At 33.0% G+C, this 22,364-nt stretch overlaps 3 protein-coding genes and 1 long non-coding RNA gene across 7 annotated transcripts in view; 3 read left to right on the top strand and 1 right to left on the bottom strand.

The window, feature by feature from the left end:
• The first annotated feature begins 58 nt into the window (after positions 1-58).
• LOC107859975 (epoxide hydrolase 4) lies at positions 59-3,243 on the top strand. Its single transcript, XM_016705147.2, has 4 exons — positions 59-909; positions 2,401-2,490; positions 2,588-2,655; positions 2,937-3,243. Exons 1-4 carry the CDS (start codon positions 205-207, stop codon positions 3,070-3,072), a joined length of 999 nt encoding a protein of 332 aa, XP_016560633.1. The 5' UTR covers positions 59-204; the 3' UTR covers positions 3,073-3,243.
• On the bottom strand, positions 2,644-10,084 carry LOC107859974 (sugar transporter ERD6-like 6). Of its 2 annotated transcripts, XM_016705146.2 has the most exons (19): positions 9,786-10,084; positions 9,477-9,539; positions 8,727-8,816; positions 8,324-8,383; positions 8,171-8,236; positions 8,023-8,088; positions 7,824-7,899; positions 7,310-7,374; positions 7,137-7,229; positions 6,939-7,019; positions 6,730-6,814; positions 4,811-4,857; positions 4,674-4,736; positions 4,529-4,588; positions 4,365-4,424; positions 4,189-4,248; positions 3,625-3,739; positions 3,376-3,505; positions 2,644-3,045 (listed from the first exon to the last, which is right to left on the bottom strand). In XM_016705146.2, the coding sequence occupies exons 1-18, from the start codon at positions 9,978-9,980 to the stop codon at positions 3,393-3,395; spliced, it is 1,458 nt and encodes a 485-aa protein (XP_016560632.1). In that variant the 5' UTR covers positions 9,981-10,084; the 3' UTR covers positions 2,644-3,045; positions 3,376-3,392. The 2 variants fall into 2 exon arrangements, with proteins under 2 accessions (XP_016560632.1, XP_016560631.1); XM_016705145.2 differs by having other exon boundaries at positions 2,644-3,505.
• Positions 10,085-11,237: 1,153 nt separating this feature from the next.
• LOC107859976 (alkylbase DNA glycosidase-like protein mag2) lies at positions 11,238-16,005 on the top strand. 3 transcript variants are annotated; one of them, XM_016705150.2, is made up of 4 exons: positions 11,343-12,548; positions 14,612-14,833; positions 14,938-15,241; positions 15,360-16,005. In XM_016705150.2, the coding sequence occupies exons 1-2, from the start codon at positions 11,542-11,544 to the stop codon at positions 14,631-14,633; spliced, it is 1,029 nt and encodes a 342-aa protein (XP_016560636.1). In that variant the 5' UTR covers positions 11,343-11,541; the 3' UTR covers positions 14,634-14,833; positions 14,938-15,241; positions 15,360-16,005. The 3 variants fall into 3 exon arrangements, with proteins under 3 accessions (XP_016560634.1, XP_016560635.1, XP_016560636.1); XM_016705148.2 differs by having other exon boundaries at positions 11,238-12,548; positions 14,938-16,005; XM_016705149.2 differs by having other exon boundaries at positions 11,337-12,548; positions 14,612-14,842; positions 14,938-16,005.
• A 5,983-nt stretch (positions 16,006-21,988) lies between these two features.
• LOC124896058 overlaps positions 21,989-22,364 on the top strand; it is a 10,701-nt gene continuing 10,325 nt past the window's right edge. Inside the window, exon 1 of the long non-coding RNA XR_007052460.1 lies at positions 21,989-22,344. This is a non-coding gene — a long non-coding RNA (uncharacterized LOC124896058). The remainder of the gene's footprint in view (positions 22,345-22,364) is intronic.

Raw genomic sequence — 22,364 nt, 5'->3', positions numbered from 1 at the left:
CATCATCTTTCGTAATAATTGTATAATATAAGCTCCCACATTTAATGACGAACAACAGATAACAACACAACACCTACCCTTCCAACTTCTTAGTTTAAAAATCTCCCTTTTCTCTCATTTCTTCCACCACTTCACCTCATTCCTTGATTCCTCCATACACATAATTCATAAACAATTCGAAAAAAAGAACCGAGAAACTAAAAGATGGTGAACTTGGTAGCAGCACAAAAGCCATTGTTACATGGCCTAATGAAACTGGCCGGAATAAAACCTCATAGTATACAAATAGAACCAGGAACCATTATGAGCTTTTGGGTTCCTTCTGAAACCATAATACAAAAAACAAAGAAAAACAAGAAAAGCACAACCACTACTCCTTTCTCCAACAATCAATGTGCCATTTCCCCTAAATCCACAACCAAACCTGACCCAAACAAACCCGTAGTCGTACTAATCCACGGCTTCGCTGGTGAGGGAATCGTCACGTGGCAATTTCAAATAGGTGCATTAACTAAAAAATACTCCGTTTACGTACCTGACTTACTTTTCTTCGGGAATTCAATAACCGATAAATCAGACCGATCACCGGGTTTTCAAGCGGAGTGTTTGGGAAAAGGTTTAAGGAAACTGGGAGTGGAGAAATGCATAGTGGTTGCGTTCAGTTATGGAGGAATGGTGGCATTTAAGATGGCGGAAATGTTTCCAGATTTAGTGGAAGCACTAGTTGTATCTGGTTCCATATTGGCGATGACTGATTCGATTAGTACGACGACGCTTAATGGATTGGGGTTTTCGTCTTCTTCAGAGCTGTTGATGCCTACTTCTGTTAAGGGACTCAAGGCACTGCTCAAAGTTGCTGCTTATAAGAAGCTTTGGTTCCCTGATCGCCTTCATAAAGATTTTCTCGAGGTTTGTTTATTTAATTTACTACTACTTCCTTTCTCTTCCTCTTCCTCTTCCTCTTTCTCTTTCTTTTTCCTTTCCTTGCATGAATTCCATGAACAAAACAAAGTGCAGGGATCGACCATAAGAATCAAAATACTTGTTTTTCATGTGAATTTGGACGTGAAGTTTCTTCATGTTTATCAATGTACAAAAAAAAAATTAAAAAATTAAACCCGTAATTGAATGAATTTAAGTTTGGTGCACCGTCGGTGTAGTTTTTATTTATACCATTATGTAATTTTTTAGGTTATTCATTTTTCAGGTAAAAATATAAAAATGAATGACCTGCTACAACAGGTAAAAGTCACCTGAGTCATTCATTTCTCAGGTAAAAATATAAAAATAAATGACCTGCTACAACAGGTAAAAGTCACCTGAATTATTCATTTCTCAGGTAAAAATATAAAAATGAATGACGTGCTACAACAAGTAATAACCTGATGGTGTAAAAAAAAACTACATCGACGATTAAGTACTATCACAAGATTATCTATTAGAATATATTATTACGCGTGGCTTTAAAGGTTCATCCTTTGAAGATACAGTAGAGGCATCATTATATATTACAATAACTCTCTTTAAGCAATTTCTGGGATATCTTTATTCTCTCGTCCATCAATCAGTTCTTCAGAACCCTTTTCTTTGCCAACAAAAGATGACAAAGGGAAGATAAGAGACAAAAAAAAAAAAAATCTTGACTATATCATTGCATACATTTTCCCATAATTAAAGCCATAGCCATAACATTGTACACATTTGTCAACATTTTCCAGTACCCTACTTATCATTTTTTAAAAAAAAAAAGGCACCAAGTAGCCTTGCACGATTTCTGACTTTATTACATAGGACATCCAACCATATGTTTCATTCTTGACATCACCAGTTCGCTCAACTAACTTCCACCTAACCACGTTTACGACCATCTATCTTTTTTTTTTCTTTCTTTTGGTCGAGATATATAAAGTGTTGTTTTTAAATTTATTATATAGAAGAAAACGACATTCTTTTCACCAATTATTTGTGCCCTCTTACAATTTGAATAAAAGAAAATAATTTTTTCAATTTTCTAGAATATGAAAATGAAAAACTCTTATAAAAAAAAAGACATAAAACTAAATAAAAACTGTAAGGGCTAGAAAATCATTTCTCCCTTCCTCCGTATAACCATATGACTGAAAACATTTGAGGATTAAGTTTTCATAAAAATCACTTCCTAAATTTCAGAGTCGTTTGCACAAAACAAATTAATCTCGTAAGTTTCTTAAAGCAGATTCTTGGAAGTTGGATGTATATAACTTGGTGAAATTAGGATTAAAAATCCTGAGGATTTTTGGCTTTATATTAATACTGGTATGAAATAACATAGATGTCATCCTCGTGATTCATATCTAAAATGTAATGTTTTAACCCGAGAAAAGGATCTTATATATCTTCCCTCACTTGACAATATGTCAGGTCATGTTCACCAACAGAAAGGAGAGAGGAGAGCTGCTAGAAGGCTTGGTGGTGAGCAACAAAGAAGCAACTATTCCAAATTTTCCACAGGTAATTGGAATTCCATGAGTTCTAATCTTGAATGTTTCACACAAAGAACTAGGAAACATATGCAGTACTAGACATTTTTTTCCTATCTTTTTGGCAGAGAATACATCTCCTCTGGGGTGAGAATGATCAAATTTTCAATTTGGAGCTTGCTCAGAACATGAAACAGTAAGTTTTCAGGCTTGACATGCCCTTACATTATAAACTCAAACAAACATGTGATTAGCTCCAAGAGATGTAAACAAGATCTTACATCAGTAACTTACTTAAACACAAGTTAATGCACTATTATGATATATGGACCGTGTATTTAAATTAAACTACCCCACTTTGTAGGAATACACTGCGTTGTTGTTGTATTTAAATTAACTACTGCATTAATAATTTAGTAGAAGTGCCACAGAGAAGTTGAATAAACCTGATGACTGTTTTGCACTACTTGATGACAGTCAACTAGGTGAAAGGACTACATTTCATGGCATAGACAAGGCTGGCCATCTGGTTCACCTAGAACGGCCTTGCGTTTACAACAAGTGTCTCAAGCAGTTCCTTACTTCCCTGCATGCAGAAAAAGTTCAGAAGTGAAGGACGTACCACAGAGTTCACCATCTAATATCATGTAACTTTTTGTCTATGGAAAAGAAAAAAACTTCGTCTTTTCTCCGTAATATTAGTTACTATGTAACTTGGGGTTCAGAATTTGAAATTGCTGTCTTAGTACAAATATATACAGATCGATATATATTGCAAATTGCATATTTTTGCTCCACTAGCATTAGCAATCCATGAGAAGAACTTCTTGGACAAGACAATATATAGTGGTACATGATAAACGTGGAACAAAACAAGTTTTCAGTATTGCATCACTTGTTCCTTTAATCATCTTACTACAATTTCTTTTTGTATCATTTGAAGGACTGCTGAATTTCTTCCAGTGTTTTCCCTTTGGTTTCTGGAACCCAAAGCCTCACAAAAACCACCGTAAAAGCTGACACCAGTGCATAGATAGCAAATGTTCCTGCCAAATGTACAGTCTTTAGAGTCACTCCTAGCATAGTGTGTGTATAATATATATATATATATATATATATATATATATAGAGAGAGAGAGAGAGAGAGAGAGAGAGAGAGAGAAACCTCCTTTATTCCAAGTTAAAAGCAAATTTGCTGTCATTGTAACAAGCCATGCAGAAAACCAATTGGCCAAAGTTGCAACACTGCCACCCAGACTTTTGATACTCACTGGCAGAATCTGCACAACCAATTAAGAACTCAACGTCTCAAAGTAGGTAAACAGAACACACTACCTATTGTCATGCAAAAGGACTATTTATTAGAGTAGTGAGGCTCTTGAATCCTTAAAAAGAACTATCAAAAAACCTACACTAGTGTCCTTGAAGAACATCTCAAGTTCAGTAAGAATATTTTCTAGGAAGAAAGTATGAGTTTGTACAGAAGGCGCACGATCATCCTGGCAGTTATGCAGCTCTTAATAGGTTAAAGAAACCTGTAATAATGTCTGATTTTCCTTTAACACTAACACCATCACCTTTAACAGGGGAAATCTTTATTGTTAGTTCTCCTCAAAATTTCTCAACCACGTTCTCCTGAGAATGTCACAAATTTCATCTACGCTCTATAATTGTGTTTAGGAAATATATCTTTTTAGGTCTCCTGAACTATAGATTAGCTTTGTTATACCTCAGACATTATGATCCAAGGTATGGATCCCAATCCTACGCCAAATGCCATCACCAAAACCTGGAAAATTAATAGGTAAAGGGTCTCAGATATGCCAGAATACAACATTAATAGAATACAGATGAGAGCAGGGGGATCATAGTGTGGGAATAGTAGAAGGGAGACGGGAACTATACCACAAGTCCAACCAGAGCCAATATTGCAAAGAATGAATGCCACTTTTCAGGGGTGAACTCCTGGGTTAAGTAGAAAAGAATTGTGGGGTGCCAATAAAAGATAGTCTAATCCCAACACCAAGAAAGAGATCTCATTAAATTAAGAGAATGTAAATTCAACTGACTTTCAGGAAGAATGCCATTGCAACAAGAAAGCTGCTAACTGTCATTACAGTTGAGGATATCTGAGGAAAAGAGTATAAGCAAGTTATCCATTTGGTTTCTTTTTCAGAAAATAGAAACTTCACGTGAAGTTTCAGGAGGACTCACAAAGAGGAGTAGCCTGCGTCCCGCCTTGTCCACCAATAATGCTGAGATGCCAGTGACAATGACCTATAAAAGATGTATATTAACTCGGAATAATATATGCATATAAACTAACATTAGATTCAAAAGAAGGGGCTTACCTGAATAGCCCCTATACCAAATGTTGCAGCTTTGTTGGATGAAATTCCTGCGCAATTGAAGAGCATTGCAATTAAACTCATACGTTGAGCCAGTTGTAACATTCCATAGTTTCTCTATGACTAGATGGTATTATTCTTACAATCTAATTTGATATACCTGCAATTAATTTGACAAATAAAAAGAAGGCTTGTGATACCTTCTAAGAGTGGGAAATGCACACCATAATGCAGAATTAAGATCACAGTTCGTAGTAACTTGCCTATTTTACTTGATTCCACTACAAAAATCTCATCCTGATACGGGCCCAACTTTTTGTTGTTTAATTCTCCAATTGATCTTCTCTTTTAAAAATTATGTTCAAGGTGGATATCATGCTATGAAATGGTTGTTAAGAATGAATATTCAAGTCTCTAGCTGTTGTTTGGTGAAATTGTTCTTGCAATACCCACCCAAGGGAACTGTGATGTATGTAAATCTAGTTAACGGCATATTACCTTCCGGAATTGTAGTGTATGTGAATCTGAATAATGGCATATTACCTTAGAGTGAGAGATTATCACAGAATGGCACTGCACATTTTTTAGCTATTTACTGAGAGATAACTGAATGAGGATGGTTTTGAGACCCAAAAACACGGGTTTTACACCTAAAAAGGGAGGTTTGAATAAGGTCTTTCTCTCTAATTTTCATAGAATTGGATGGTCTTTTCCCCTTACTTCTGACAAATTAGAGAATCTAAGACAGTTCACACTCAATTCATGGTCGGAAGTTTGAATCGCTCTCAACTCGTTGTCCAAAGTTTTCTGCCCACAAAAAGCATGAAAATCACGAGGCAAGACCCTAGGGACTTGACCCTTCTCCTGCATACCTCTCGAGTCAAACTACTCTATTCGGAAAGGGAAGCAATTATATTTGAGGCCAAAGGCCTGCATATGTTAGCAGCAGCTCTCCAAAGATAGAAACTTTGAGATGAAGTCTTAAGTAATGACCTGGAACAAAATAGCAAGAGCCAGAGCAGACCGCAACAACTCCAATTCCAAAGGACTGAATTTTGGACTTCCAGTCCAAATATTTAGCTTACTGTTTTGTTTGATTATTTGTTCATTATTTATTGTGAATATTAAAATTTATTTTAGCTAATTTAAATGGGAAAAAAAATGAATGGGGATTGTGAAACACAACACAGGAATCATTTCTCAGGTATCAACAAAATGAAATGAACAGTTCACAAGGCATGACATATGAATAGTTCACAAGGCATGACACATTTGGATGGACACTCATGAACTACCAGACCTAGATGGCCAAGTTCCATATCAGTTTACATCAACCAGATTATCCAGGCCTACATTTAGCAAAAGAAAGAAGTACCGGAAGGAATTTAAAAAGGACATGAATATCAAAACTTCATTTTCACAAACAAGTAAAAAAAAAATAATTCAAAACAACTTAAAAAGAAACTGCTCATCGTCTTAAATCAAGTTAGTGTTTTTGCTTTCAAAAGTACCTTTGAAAGGTGAGCTTGATTTTACCAGTTGATTTAGGGTTTCTTTACAATTAATAGCTTTAACACTTCTCTTAATAGTCTCTTTTTGAGATGGAATAAGTTAATAGTTCAAAACTTCAAAATTTGTCATTTGAGCTCTCCCACCTCCCACAAAATGAAGTTTTCCTCATCCCCATTCTATTGCAGGGTGTTATCTAGGATGCAGAGGAAGAGATTCATTGTACACTTCATGCAAAAACATGGAATTCTTTCTACCGTTTCTGTTATCCAGGGTTACTTTCCTATCTGTTTCTACCAAGTACCAACCAGAGTGAAGAACAAAAAGAAAGGCAGAATTATATTTTTAACTGTATCAAATCATTTGATGATCCTGGTATGCATATGTACAGATAATCAAGGAAATGAACTGACCAGCAGATTTGAAAATGTTACTGGAATAGAACAAAACACCATTAACTCCACTGAGTTGCTGAAGTGCGAGTAGTCCAATACCTACCTGAAAAAAATCACCCCAAAAAGTGAGTCTTGACAGGAGTAAGGGGTCTCAATTCAAGTCCTTGTCTAGTCAAGGATACCAGATATAAATCAGCATAATTAAAGAGTCCAACACAAATGTGTACCAGCAAAGGATAGTAATATCGCCGTCTCTTAAGCTCGGAAAAGTGAATGGTAACTTTTTTAGTTGATGATCTCACAGATTTCTGATGCAAAGACAGGAGAAACAAATGATCATGAACACGTTTTTAGTAGTAAGTTTCTATAGTGCAATTTGAGTGTTCATAATAGTTGAGAAATCATCAACACGTTCAACATATTACCTTGATCTCATTCACCTCTAAGGATATATCTGTGTCAAATCCCCGTAGAACTTGCAAAGAAGTTTCAAAATCTTCATTCAGCCCATTTTTAGCCTAAATAATATAGCTTTGACATCAGTATTAACAGAATAATGAATACCTAGTTGTGACAAACATAAGTTTGGAACTCATACCAACCAACGAGGCGATTCAGGAATAAAAAATAGACCAGGTATCAAAATCATGCACGGCAACATTCCTGCAGAGTGGAATTATAAGTTGAAAAGGTTAACTTAAAGGTTTACTAATAAATATGTTCAAATCAAGGTTACAAGTAACGCCACATTATAACAGTCCAAACAACAACAACAGCAGCAGCAGCAGTCCAAAAAAAAGAATGGAAATTCTATTTATTACAGAGAAAAATATCAGCTCGTTCAATGTTTCTGAGTTGCTTCAATAAATTTGCAGATGAAGAATAACTTAAGGTATTTCTAAAAGGAGAGGGGATTTTGGAAAGAAGAAAAGCTTATTTCAGCAAGATGAACATCACCAAAAGCGTACTTGATAAAAAATTTCCAACTAATTCTACCATCTTAAGAATGGAAAAGTTAATACAATAACAACCAATTTGTCAATCACCAAATGGTTAGGAAATCTATTTGAAATTAATCCAACTTTAACAAGGAAGACCACATTATTACTCACCTATAACTGCAAGCACTCTCCAGCTTACAAATAATCCCAACAGATATACCAGCATTATCCCCACTGTTACAGAGAGCTAATGCCAAGAGACCAAATTATTTCCTTTTTTATTAAAACAATGAGCCACTTATATCTATAAATCATGAACCTAGAGGATTCAATGACCAAGGATAACTGTAAATCCCGACACAAAACCAACCTGGTTAATGGATCCAAGGACTCCCCTCATGTTTTTAGGTGAAATTTCTGCTATATATACAGGCACCTGCAGATAACAAGCAAAGAAGATTCCAGCAAGCAAGACTATTAACCATAACTTCTAGAAGATCAATTACACAAGAGATTACCACAAAGGAAATAATGCCGACACCGAAACCTTCCAACAACCTTCCCATGTACAAAAATGAGACATCCTGTTAAAAGTGGGAAAAGGGCACATATGGTCAAGTTAAGTACCTATAAAAGTGCAAACGTGCAAGAGATAACAACTAATCACTTACACTGGCAAATGAAACAGCAAGCCATCCAATGATATTAGGAATAGACGCAATCATTAGTGTCTGCATTTCAGAGAGAAGATGAGGTAACTCGGAAAACTTACTCAAGAACCAAATAAAGAAAAAGAAAAGACTATCATAGTGTCAGACTTCTGTTGAGGCGAGTTTTAGAGCAACCATAGAATTGCTCCTTTGGTGACATGTAGCTCATAGATTTGATGTGTGAATGCTTTTTTTATTTTATTTCTTCAGAAAATGCGAACGAAAGGTTGTGCAATACATAGGCGCACCTTACTACCTCGCATAATTAGGCATACTTTTTGTACGGAGTAAGTCCTTTTCCAAACTTACTTTATTGGCATTAAGAATACAAGACTCAAATGTTGAAAGTGTCTTAAAATCATACCCCTTTTCGCCCAATGTATTCTGATATTTGACCACTTGCGATTGCACCAACCATTGCACCAACATTTGCTAAAGATCCAAAGACCGAGAACTGTCCATGAAAAAGTAACACTACATTTAACAATACATCATCAAGAAGATACAAAATAAAACCGGCCAGCTATGAACTTTTTCAAGGAAAGTCCTGCAATGCACACCGTTTCATTCAGTTGCTAATTCTATTTTTCAGTTTAGAACTTGTAGCTTCGCTACACTATATACACAGGTGTGTTTGGTAGGAAGGGAAGTGTTCTCCATGGAAAAATATTTTCTGACCAGAAATCCTTTTCCTTCTAATTATTTTCAGTTGTAACTTCATATTACTTGCTTCAACTAACACTATTATCAATCTCTAGATGCTCAATCAATAGACTAATAAAATACTCTCCAATTTGCTAATATTATTAATGTTATGTTAATTGATATACATATTTGTGTAGAAAATTCGTTTTACTTATCGTTAACTTTCATTTGGGTAATTTTTTCATATGTAGCTTTTTTGTGATAACTGCAATGAACCAGCTTATGCTTTTCAAGAGGTACTTGCTATCTCCCACCAAGCTAGGTAACTTGATTGGCTAACCAAACAACTATAAACATTTTCCATGAGAAAATAATTTTACTATGCAAACACACCCACAAAAACTTCCCCTGCATGCGGTTGGTTTTCTACAGAAAAAGAACTGAAATAAAAGTAGTAAGACAAAAGTACCTCTGAAATTGTTAGTCCAAGGTCGCTGCTGATATCGGACTGGGTAGGGTTAGAGTATCCACACTACAAAATTATAAAACCAAAACAACCACAATATAATTAATCACAGAAATATAAATATTTGCATGTACTCTCTCCGTCTCAATTTTAAATATTTTAACTTGCTAATTGTTATGATTTATAGTACTTTTTTCTGTAGTTTTAATTTTAGATCAAAGTTGAGAAGTTTGAATCTCAAATTTCATCTGAGCCACCCACATAAATTGAAGAGAGGTATATGGAAATGGAAAATGGTGAAGAAGTGATTACGGTGAATCCAAGTTGAATAGGGCCCAATGCAACGATGAGGACGCATAGATAAATGGAGATAGATTCGCGGAGGATTTGGACGGAGGAGCCCATCATACTGGACTGGCGGGAACCCATCCGATACCAGCTGCCTGTATGGAGTAAGGGCTTACGAAGCCCGTCGTCGCCGGAGGTGGAATCATCTCGGAAACTCATACTTCCTTCTGTTTCCGTTTAAGATCAAAGGAAGGTGAAGGGGAAATATTCATAAAGTCGTTGATGCCCCATATTTCGCAACTAACTCTAAAATAACGGTGACACATTAGAAGCGGGATGGACACTTTTTTTGTTTTTACTTTCTTTTTATGGTTTTAATTTAATTGCACTTTTGATCCTTCAATTATTGATTAAATACAAGTCTAGTCCTTATAGTATTCGATTAAACACAATTGACCTTCAAATAAATGAAACGTGCCGGTTTGATCTCTTTGACATTGTGCCCAACAAATTTATCATTAGTACTATTAGTCATTGCTTCAATATTTTGTTACTCCTATGCTATATTAAGCTAACATTTGATTTGATCATCCTTTCAGAATTAGGTTTTATAAATCAATCTCCAAATCTTTTCAAGTTTAGATTTAGATGATTTCTACTCATAAAACTTTAATCTAAAAATATGACTTCAAATTCTAAAAATCACAATTATAAAGTTTATGATAAAAAAATGAGTGGCTTGTTCTATTTTTCCATATTCAATACTAATATAACTCTAAAAATATTTCAAACATTACATAGTTTCTATATAAAAAAAAAAAGGGCCAAAATTATATATTTAAAAGAAGGGTAAGTTAAATGTGCTTTTCTAAATCTCACAGGTACTAAAACTGAAAATTACTATCAATTACTAAGAGACCAAAAATGCAATTATTCCTTTTTCTTTTACCATTAATATTAAGATATTCATTTACTATTTTAATTTTTTTGTGTATTTTCTTTCCATTCTATTTTTATAACCAACATTCTTCCTCATATCTATAGTTGTCCACTTGTTCTAAATGCATTGAAGATATAAAAGTGGTTATCGAATTAGTCACTTCGAATTTTTTTTCCCGTAATTACACATCAGCCTTGTCATTTTCAGAATTAAAGAATATCAGATCTCTCATTTCTTAAATGTATGATTAATTATCAATTATAGTTATATTTTTAATATTTTTATTACATGACATGCACTTAAATTTTAGATATAATTTCAGAATAATATTTTCAAAGTAAAAATAATTAAACTTTCACCACATTTCATAATTTGGACAAGACTTCAATAATTTTCCTTTGGATTTGATAGTCCATAGAAAAAGAGAAAGAGACTGTAAATTTAAGATAAAGGGTCCTTATGTTTTACCACCAATTCACCAACCAATTATAGGTTTGGGGTTGAATTTATACAACAAAAAATTTATTTATTTGTTTATTCTTTTATAATGCAACTCTTATAAGAAACAAGCATAACAATCAGATGAAGAAAGATTGTACAATATCTAAATTTCAGGGGACCACTTTGAAATAATATAAAAGCTGAGGAACCAAAAAACCGAAAGTCAAAGCGAAACTCCTGTTACTTTTGCTCCGTCACTTGCATTGACTTATTCCTTAGCTCCCCAACACGACTGTCAACAGCAACGCCACCATCCAATCCCTCCGCCGCCGCCGTTTTCCTCTCAATCGCTACCAATTCCTCCGCCGACGCAAAAATAAAATATACACCGGCGATTTCATGATGGGTGAGCAAACCCTAGTACAAACGAAAACCGAAATCTCTGATGCCATCGTTGTATCAGACCCTCCTGTCGATATTCCCTCAAACCCTTCAAAAATCCCAATTCGCCCCCAGAAAATCCGTAAACTCTCTTCAACTACCGACCAAAAAACACTCCAAACTGCCGATTCATCGCAATGTGTAGTCGCAATCACCAAGAATCGTCGGAGGGGTTCATTAAAATCTACAAACGCTTTGCCCCAAATCATCAAACCGTTATCAGCTAATGGAGAAATTGAGAATGCCCTTCATCATCTACGTTCAGCAGACCCACTTTTAGGTTCCTTAATAGATACTCTTCCTTTCCCAGTTTTTGAGTCGGATCAACTTCCTTTTCTAGCACTTTGTAAGAGTATTCTCTTTCAACAATTAGCTTATAAAGCGGGGAGTTCCATTTACAATCGTTTCATATCACTTTGTGGTGGTGAGGATGTCGTCTGCCCTGACGTTGTTCTCTCCCTCTCTGCTCAACAGTTCAAGGAGATTGGTGTCTCGGGGAGAAAAGCGAGTTACCTTTATGATCTTGCGAATAAGTATAGGGCTGGGATTCTGTCGGATGAGAGTGTTGTAAAGATGGATGATCGGTCTTTGTTTACAATGCTTTCGATGGTGAAAGGGATTGGTTCTTGGTCAGTACATATGTTCATGATACATTCCCTTCACAGACCGGATGTTTTGCCTGTTAGCGATTTAGGGGTTAGGAAAGGAGTGAGAATGTTATATGGGTTGGACGAATTGCCAAGGCCGTCGCAAATGGAGCAATTGTGTGAGAAATGGAGGCCGTACCGGTCAATTGGGGCATGGTATATGTGGCGGTTAATTGAGGGAAATGGAATCTCAACTACTGCAGCAATAGTGATGGAGGGTGGTCATGTGCAGCCCTTGCAGCAAATTGAACCTCAGCGGGAGGTACAACAACATCAATTGCAACTTCTGGAGCCTATTAACGGCGTTGGCAAGCTTGGGTATGTGTACCAATTTGCTTCAGAATGTTTACATAATATATTCTGGATAATGCATATGATGCACATGGTTTTTTCCACACACTATGAGTCAATTGCAGTGTAAATAAAATTGTCTATTATTGTATATTAGATGATTTTTATGTCGACAAATGGTAAGTGTATTCGATGTTCTACAAATGTTTTGTTTTGCACAAGTGTTGTGTATTTGGTGCGATCAAGACTGCAATCTGCATACATTAGCTACTTACCTTGAGAAAGTCTTATATGACGTTGTGGCCTTTTGCAGGGTGGAGTGGGGTGGGGGTATGAATTTTCTAGATTGAGTCCACAAATATATATGTACTTGAGTTCAAAAGATCTTTGTCATAGCCACCAGTAATGTATTTTCCCTGTGTCAGGTCTAAAGCATATAACTATATAAGTTGAGTTTATATCTGGAAATGGATAAACTTTCAAATCCAAATCCCATAAAAACAAATTATCAAATCTGATGCAGATAGGGGAAACTTATAATGAAAAACCACCACTTGATTGGCTAAACAATTGTGTCGAGATGGATAAAAGATCAAACTGGTGATTTATTCTCCTTTCTGGTTAAATTTCACACATGCAACTGCAAAATGTCTGTGTACAGTTTTTTTTCCCCTTGCGTGCATGGTGGTTGTGCAATGAAAATCTTCAATACCAATTGCCATGAAGATTCTATAATTGGAACCTAGCGAATAGTTTTATGGCCGAAGCATTGGTGATTCTGGTTTAAAGAATTGTGTGTGAGTGTTCCAAACTACTTGAAAGCCGTGGGCTTTAGACTAATTATTTGTTTCTGAAGCTGTAATAGATGGTATGGGTGTTAAAAGTCGAAATCTCTGTTGAGGCAAATGCTTATTGGGTTTTCTTCTTTGTCTATACATATGCTAAAAGATGCATTGTTGAAGGAGGAAAAAGATGTAAAATACATTACCGTGAATGGGCAAGAGGTGGGCTGCATAACTGCTGAATGCAAAAGAGAGAGTGATAAGGTGTCTGTGGACTGTCTTCTTGTTGAAACAAAGTAGGGCACAACTCGTACATGGACTCAAATATGAACATATAACTTCTAATGGCAAGTGTATGTTGAGATGTTCCCTTTACCTAAACTTTCGAGTTTAGAAAGCATTGGTATGTGGATAAAATGTTGTGAAATCATCATGGATATAGAAAATAAGCACACTATAGTTTACATTATGCATACAATGGTTAGTAAAGTATAATCGTCTGTTGTTCATATCTGTCTGAGACTTTGAGTTAAAAGAATACCCAAGCTCTCGAGTGCCGTTGTCTTAGCCTGGCATGTCAATTTGTGAGCTTGATCTTCTGAATACTCATTTTGGTAGGATTGGGGGCCAACCGAATCGTTCTTTAGGCTTTAAATTACTTTCCTGCTTCCATCAGTATCTGCGTTAAGCTACTTAGCAGAACCTAACTTCCTTTATCCATGCCTCTTCCCCTTGCCTATTCTTTGTTTTTCGGTTTATATCTCAAATTGGAACTTCCCGAATATCTTTTTCTGGGGGGTTTCCAATCCAACGATTGCCTTTAACCCATAATCCATCTGGTTCTAGTTCAAGTCTTTTCTTGTGAGGGATGTCAATGGTATATTGAAAATTGATCAAACTGACCGAACCTCACCGAACCAGGCAAGAATTTATGTTATTTGGTAAGAGGAGAAATTTCATCCCCTCAAGCCGTAACCTTTTCTGGCAGACATTATTGATTCAATGATAGTTACTTCACTTTTGCTTGGTGTTAACCTGCTCGGGTGTAATCATATTATGTTATTGTAATGAATTATATACATCATATGGGAGTTGTTTCGTTTTGTTTCTTGTTCCTTTCTCTTTTATTTTGCACTAGTTTTGCTCTTATTATGTTTTAACTTCTGTGTTTTATGCTACTGTTAACTCTTTTCTTTAGATTCTTCCTTTCTTGTGTCAGGTTGTTACATCTTATTTATAGCCCTGTTTTAGTTTTATTTTGGTGATACACCAGGATATTGATCTGTGTCATTAACATTTTGGTCTTAGGGCTTGCGTTTGGGGTCAATGATTGAGGTGCTGGTGCTGGAAACATTGCGAGTTGAGAAGAGGTGGATTCTGAAGTGTGTGGGTGCCAATAGTAGCTTATGTTAGTATTGAGCTTTTATGATAGGGATTCAATGGTCAGTAGAATTGCAGAACAGTAGGTGCTGTAAAGCACTTGTAAATAGCAGACCTCTCATGATTTTTGTAGGGAACCACATTTTCACGGTAATAAGGGTAATATAAAGATTAATATTAATATTATTATTATTATTATTATTATTTTAAAAAGTTTTGATCAGGTCTTAATTCTTTTGTTCATTAAATTGTAGAAGCAAAGGCATTGGAATGCACTGGTTTTAGTTGAGTATGTATGAGAGTGATCAGGCTCTCGTCTTAGTTTTGGTCCCTTCTCTTGCTACTAACTGAGGCTATTCAAGTACAGCCCATGACACGTTGGCATATGGAATCTTGGGCACCAAATTGGGTTATGTATTTTTGTAGGAAATTACCACCAAGCACGTTGGAAGTAGATGTTCTTGAACTTTTGACCATTCGACCTCATGTAAACTCTCCAAGACAAAATTCAAAGCTTGTTAAACTTGACTTAGAAGTTCAAGACCATACACCTTCCAGGTCATTCTTGTTTTTAACCTGTGTTTTGATTGCCACTTTGTGTTGGAAAGGTTTCATATCAACTTTGTATATGGGCTATTGAGGCTTGTTCATTTGGATTATGTAATTTTGTTGGCAGTGAAGAAGGTATTGCATCAGCTTGTATTTTTAGACTGAACCTATGTTCACAATGGGCCACAAAAAATAAAGACAAAGCGTTGATGGAAATGGAGTTGTGTCAGTCAGTGTCATGTCATCTTCAAAAGCTGCTCAGCTATTTAGCAATCAACAATGCAGAGAACTCTCTTTATATGTTGCAGAGGAATTCATTCCGTTCGCTTTCGGGGGAAATACAGATAGATATCCAGACCTGATTTCCTTCTTTTAAAACTTTACAAAGCCTATTAGTATAACAAGTCTTCGCGATCTTATTATTTTAAGTCTTCCATAATAAGTGCAATCATTGAGAAAATATTTGATGTTACAAGCCTTATCTTCGGTTGAAAGAGCTCAAGGGATCAAGAATCGGGGAGGGGATATCTAACACGATATTTATACACTAACTTTACTAGGGATGCAAGTACATATTTCTTTGAAATTTAGCCATCTAGGGAGAATTTATTCAACCTATCATATCCTTGAGATATATTTGACATAAGGTGAAAGGGAATCGTAGGACCTTTACTCGTTTGTTAGAATGTATAAAATAATACTGAATATATTGTATTAGTAATACTGAGATCAGTAGTGCAGAGATTAGTAATATTGAAATTATTTTTTATGCAGTGTTTGGTTTGATGCATTGAAAGCAATATGTATTGTTATATTTTAAAAAGAATATTGCTTGTTTACAAAAATACTCTTGACATACTATAACTTTGTGTATTTTTTTTTGCAAAAGTTTATTATTCTTTTTTTAGAATAAAAAAATGTTAACAATATAATTAATTATTTACTTTAGAATTTTAAGATTTAATCATTCACTTACAAAAATTATTTTTTTTATTATCTTTTCTCTGTTTGTTCATCATTTTCTTGTTGTTCCCACTTTATGTTGTTTTTAAGTCGGAGGGAGGTACATATAACTTTTAGATGAGACAGTAAAATCATTATTAAAATAAAATTGTATTCAATAGAGTGTTAAAACTAAGTGGAAAAATTATTTTTATTTATGAATATTCTATTTACAAAATTAAAGCTTGTATGTAATTTATTTTTGAATTTTGACCAATAAATATTTTTTTGAGTTAATGCAGTAGTTCTTTTTATAACTAAAATTATTTGGAGGGATATTATTATTTTAATAAATTGAAAAGAAGTAACTCATATTGAATAAATTGAAAAAGATATATAAAAAAATTAAAGAAATTTGAAGACATTTTTGTAAATAATAATTAAATTTGTAAGCTAATTTATTAGTACAAATATAAAAAATAAAATTATGAAAATAAAAAAATATTTAAAAGAATTTGAGGAATATTCTTGTTTTTAAACATACTAATCCCATGGTATTAAAACTCATGTATTATTAATACCACCATATGAGATGTATTAGTAATAAACCCTATAATACCATGTAGGGTGTATAACTAATACATGGTATTAGTAATACAATGGTCCAAAATCCTACCAAACAGTGGTGGAACCAGCATCTTAATTTAGGGGGTTCAAAATCGAAAATGTGAACAAAATAATTAGTTGAAGGGGATTAAGCTTTAACTATATATACATGAAAAATAATTTTAATTTTGTATACATAGTATAATTTTTCGTTGAAGGAGGTTTGGATCAGAGGCGGATCCAGGATTCTGAGGTACCGGGTGCCATGCCGTCCAAGTAGGATTTGCGGGTCGATTCTTTTAATTTTGGATTACAATTTGGGGTGTTTATCATTTTTTTTATTTCATAAACAAATCGATCAAATACGTCTAGTGAGTTATGTTCTTTTTTTAGATATTCTGAGATCAAAATCTCCTAAGTAGTTTAATTTTTTTTTATATAAGAAGTCTTATTCTTCAAAGCTTTGAGAGAGAAAAAGCGATTTTTCATGTTAAAAATTTAAATTTATACAAACTATATGATACAGTTATCTTAATATATTCATTACCTTTATATGCTGAGAGTGTTGTTGTAGATATATAATTTGAAAGAATTAAAAATTATAGCTTCAACTTAATCATCTTCACTTAGTTCAAACGATCGAAAATTTTAAATTTTAATATCTCTAACATAATAATATCCATAATTTTATATACTTGAACTTTTTAAAAAAATTTAATATGTTCTTATTAATATTTATGTGCCGTTTAAGATTTAATACTCATTAATGCACACAAATACACATGAAACACTAGTATCAAGAGATTAATCAAGAGAAAGTTTTAGAAAAGTAGAAATTAATTAAAGAAAAATAACCCATTTAATTAATAGAAAATAGCAAGAAAATGAAATTAATGAAAAAAATCTAAAAAAGGAGAATGAAAAAGACAACTAAACCTTTGACACGCATCTAACGAAAAAGACACAAAAATTAAAGTGGGGATGGCTAAAGTGCTGAGCAGCTTCCCTTTGTGCAAGCAATGACACACATCTAACGAAAAAGACACAAAAAATGAAGTGGGGTGGCTGAAGCACTGAGTAACTTCCCTTTGTGCAAGCAAAGGAAGAAACCAAAAATACAAAGCTTATTAATAGGGTTCAATTCCTGATCTATCGGGTGATATTTTCTGCCTATTGTCAGTGACACTAACTGTCATTTTGTACATGGGGTGGCAATTATATTATATATTCAGTTCTTCTGCATTATATGCATAGATATATACAGTGTCTCAACCGAGGTCTGCGGGTGCCGTACCATCCCCACAAGTACATATAGATCCGCCCCTAAAGAGAATTGAAGATTGTAGAGAGAGAAAGGCAGAGAATTTACCCAATTGCAGAAAAAAAACCGGTGATTTGGGGTTTCTGTGTTGGTGTACGACGAGGGAAATATATAAAGGGAGTTAACACTAATTATAAATAATTTATACTAATTTATAATTAGAGAAAAAATATAATTTCAGATTTGTGGTACTATAAATGGATAATTATGGTTTATTGGACTTTTGACTTATATATTAATCTTACTTAAAAGAGATATTACTACTCAACAAACATTAATAGCATGTTTGGGAATTGGGATTGATTATTTTTTAAAATAAGCACTTATTTTGAGAAAAAAAGAATATTTTTTTAAAAAAGAAGAGTGTTTAATAAACTTACGAAATTGCTTTTAAAAACTGTTTCTGGGAGCTTCTCAAAAAAAGCAGAAGTAGAAGTAGAAAAGAATTTTTTTATGACAGAAATATATATATATATATATACCTTATTAATTAATTTACATATCTTACAAGTTTAATTAACGTTTGATTTTTAAAATTTTACATTTCATATTTACATCATAATTCTTTATGATTTATATATTGTTATTTTATTTTCACTCATTTTCTTTAAATAAATTTGAAAATATCGTTGATGATGATGACTAAAGAATACATAAATTATTTTATTATTATTAATGATAACAATTGACAGATGAATCACGTTACAAGATTGTACTTTGACATCACATATAAATTTTTTTTCGAATATTAAATTTTCAATAAATAATTAATGAAAAGTGATATATTTGTTGAAATATAGTGTATATATATGAATATGATGACCGCTTATTTGCAGTAAATTTTGACACCGTAAAAATATATTAAAAAAAGATAACAAATACTAATAGATAGAATTTTATTTTAAATAGTTGTCATCAGGTAGTATACGTATATGAATTTGGTTACTTAGTTTTAGAATTGAAATGGTAAAAACATATCCAAACGAAAAGGTAAAAAATAACAAATATCATCTCATTTAGATATTTGTAAACATGAATAAAATTAGGGATGAAATCGTTCAAAATTTTCATGATGTATGAAGGGCTAATTATTTTTGTCGTTAATTTTTTCATATGTAGTGATTTAATTTATGAAATAACTTTTGTATTCATTTTTGTTTGATGTTTTAAGTAATATTTAAATTATTTAAGTAATATCACCATTTAACTTTTTTTAATGGATTTATGTATATAAATATTGATTGAAAATTTTAGAGTACGTACTTTTTAATTAAATAAAAAAAATTAATTAAAAATTTTATAATAGATATTTAAGATAATTTTTCTCTATAAATTGATTTTAGTAATAAAAATATATTGATAGATGTCCTTTTTGGTCATTTGTCTCAAAAAACACTCCTTGAAAAAGATTATCCAAACATAATTTGATTATCAAAAGCATTTTCCGAATGAATTTACCAAACACAAACTATTTTTTTTTAAACACTTTTTTGAAAAGTCATTTGGTAAAAGTGTTTCTCAAATAAACATTTTTGCAACAGCAATCCCAAACGGCCCTAAGAGTGGTTAAAGTTTTAAAACAATTATTAACTTTGATACTGCATTTACTATTTCAATATTTTTTTTATAAATATTAAATGTTATTATCAAATATAAAAGATATTAAAAGCATATTATATATAACAATTTCGAAACATTATCTTAAAAAATTTATTTTCGATATAATATCCGATATCTAGCATATCATATCCATCCTTACAGCTTCTACTAAAATTTTACTGAATTAATTGTATTTTTGTAATAGTAGTTATTTTAATTATGAGGAAAATATTAAATGGAGGAAAAAGGAAATAAAAAATTTGGGAGTAGCAGTTATAGGGAAGTTTAAGAAGCGGCGTGGTGGATAAGTTAATGGGTGGTATCCACTCTGTCCTATTTTACGTATTACTTTTTTTTTTTTTTTGGGCTTTTATTATAATTGCAAGTAATTTAATTTCTTAAAATTCTTAATAAATTGATTTATGATCACAGACATTTTTTAAGCCATAAATTTATTACTATTTTTTTTTTTTGGGTACTTGTCTGTTTGTAAGTCGATTTGATATTTCGTACTTTGCATGACATAATTCTGAGTGAATATCTTGCCATGATACGGTGCCATATTGATATTATAATTTTGAGATTTGGTTCTTTAAAAACATTTTTGTATCAGTCATTTTGAATTAGTTCGGTATGATATGGTATTTTAAGTTCAATATTAATATTTTGTGATATGGTATTTTAAGTTTGGTATTGATATTTTGTAATATGATAAAATAATAATCTTAATTGGTTTGACTTCGACTTATATATACTCATATAATAAAGAATTATGACTTTAATTTTTTAAAAGAACTTTTAATTATATCATACCAACACATTATATTTTTATGCATTTAAAACTACAAGCAACTCTTTTTATCCTAGAAGAGTCAAAATTTCAACGTCTAAATAATTACTTTTATGCTAATAGAGTACTAGTTTACTCTCTCGGTTTTATTTTACTTGATCAATGTTTCTTTGACACTCTCTTAAGAGAACATTTATTAGGAGTTTATTCTACTAAATTATTTTTATTAATTATACTTTGAAAATCTAAATTAGACCAGGAACACTTTAGGTAGTAATTTAATGATAGAAATAATATTAAAAGAACATGATAAATTTTTTTTGATTTCATAAATTATACAAGTACATTAAAACATGTAGTCACAAATATTTATTTATAGGAAAAATATGTAAAGCTATAATTTAATAATACGACTTATTAGGATATTCTGTGAACTGTGATTGGCTCATTGATAAGATTCTATAAGAACTGAAAAAGTTTGATCATTTTCACAATTATGGAGCTTTTGTGTTTATAAGAAAAAAAGTTTCTTAATAAAAGACAGGAAAACGTCAGTTTTTCTTGAATCTCACTATTTGAGAAATGGTCAAGAGATTTGACTATGGAACATTTTGACAGCTGTGATATCATTATCCGGTTTCTGTAGGTAAGTTCGTACGCTAAACCCTTTAATATGCGTAGAATTTATGAAATGATCGAACCACAAAATCTAAAGATTCAAAATTTGAATAAAAATTAATCGAAGAAAATTCAGCATCTACTCTATGTCAAATAAAATAGTATACATAATACAAATACCAACCATTTTGAAAGTAATTACACTCTCTCCCACTTTTTTAATTACTTTACTCTCTCCCTATTAATATACATAACATAACCGACATATACATAGCATTGCGTATATGTTAGGATTTTTGTAATATAATCATATAATAACAACTTTGCTCCAAACTCTGGCCTTACCTCTTTTAGTGGAAGATGCCTTTTGAATATGTGCCATGGAAAACAAGAAAAGAAATAGTGAGCTGGAAGCAACCTAAATCGTAAAAACAAGGCCATGGGAGAGAAATACATTCTGTCACGCTTGATCGGTGAAGCAACCTAAATAATACTGCACCCTATATGAAAAAGTCCACTAACCGAAAGCATTACTAACGTACGCTTTGATCCCATTCGCATCAGGCATGAGAAATTTTGTGCGATATCAATAAGGACTATATTGCAAAGTTAAATATTATTGGGTGATCGATAACAAATTAGTACCATGAGGAAAGGGTGAAATCGATTTTTGGTGTTTTAGACATTTTTGGGTTAATTTTGATTCTGACCCAATTTAAAGATATGAAATTGGGTCCAATGAATTTGTTAACCTCAGTTGAATATCCTTTCGAATATATTGAGCTCGTGCAGTGGATTACCCACTCTTGATAATATATATTATTTTCTATTTCATATATTTGATAAAACAATTAAGATAATAAGGATGGTTGAGCAACGGTCTTAAAAACCATGCATGCTTTCTCGGTCAGACGGGTGGTTTGCAGGCTATTACACTAAATAGCTCAGTAACATTTTGTGTCAAGTCAGAAATCACATGACGAGGTTCATAAATAGCAGCAAAGTGAAAAGAGAAGCATTCCTTCATAGCATTTTCTAGATGCGTGACCACAAAATCATTCCTGGTTCCTGGTAACCTCGTATCAACGAGCTAGAACCAGTTTTTAGTTTACGCGCTTATGTCATCTTTCTTCACTTATTACACAGTGACGACCTAATCAACTCTCTAGATTGCTCCAGAGGCATAGTGTTTTCTACTATAGCCAAAACAATCATAACCACCACCTGAATACAAAGGTTCGATGCAATTTCATAGC

This window comes from Capsicum annuum, chromosome 2, assembly GCF_002878395.1.
Source record: "Capsicum annuum cultivar UCD-10X-F1 chromosome 2, UCD10Xv1.1, whole genome shotgun sequence".
Taxonomy (NCBI): domain Eukaryota; kingdom Viridiplantae; phylum Streptophyta; class Magnoliopsida; order Solanales; family Solanaceae; genus Capsicum; species Capsicum annuum.
The sequence above is the reverse complement of the archived record's forward strand: the minus strand, read 5'-3'. Positions and strand labels throughout refer to the sequence as shown.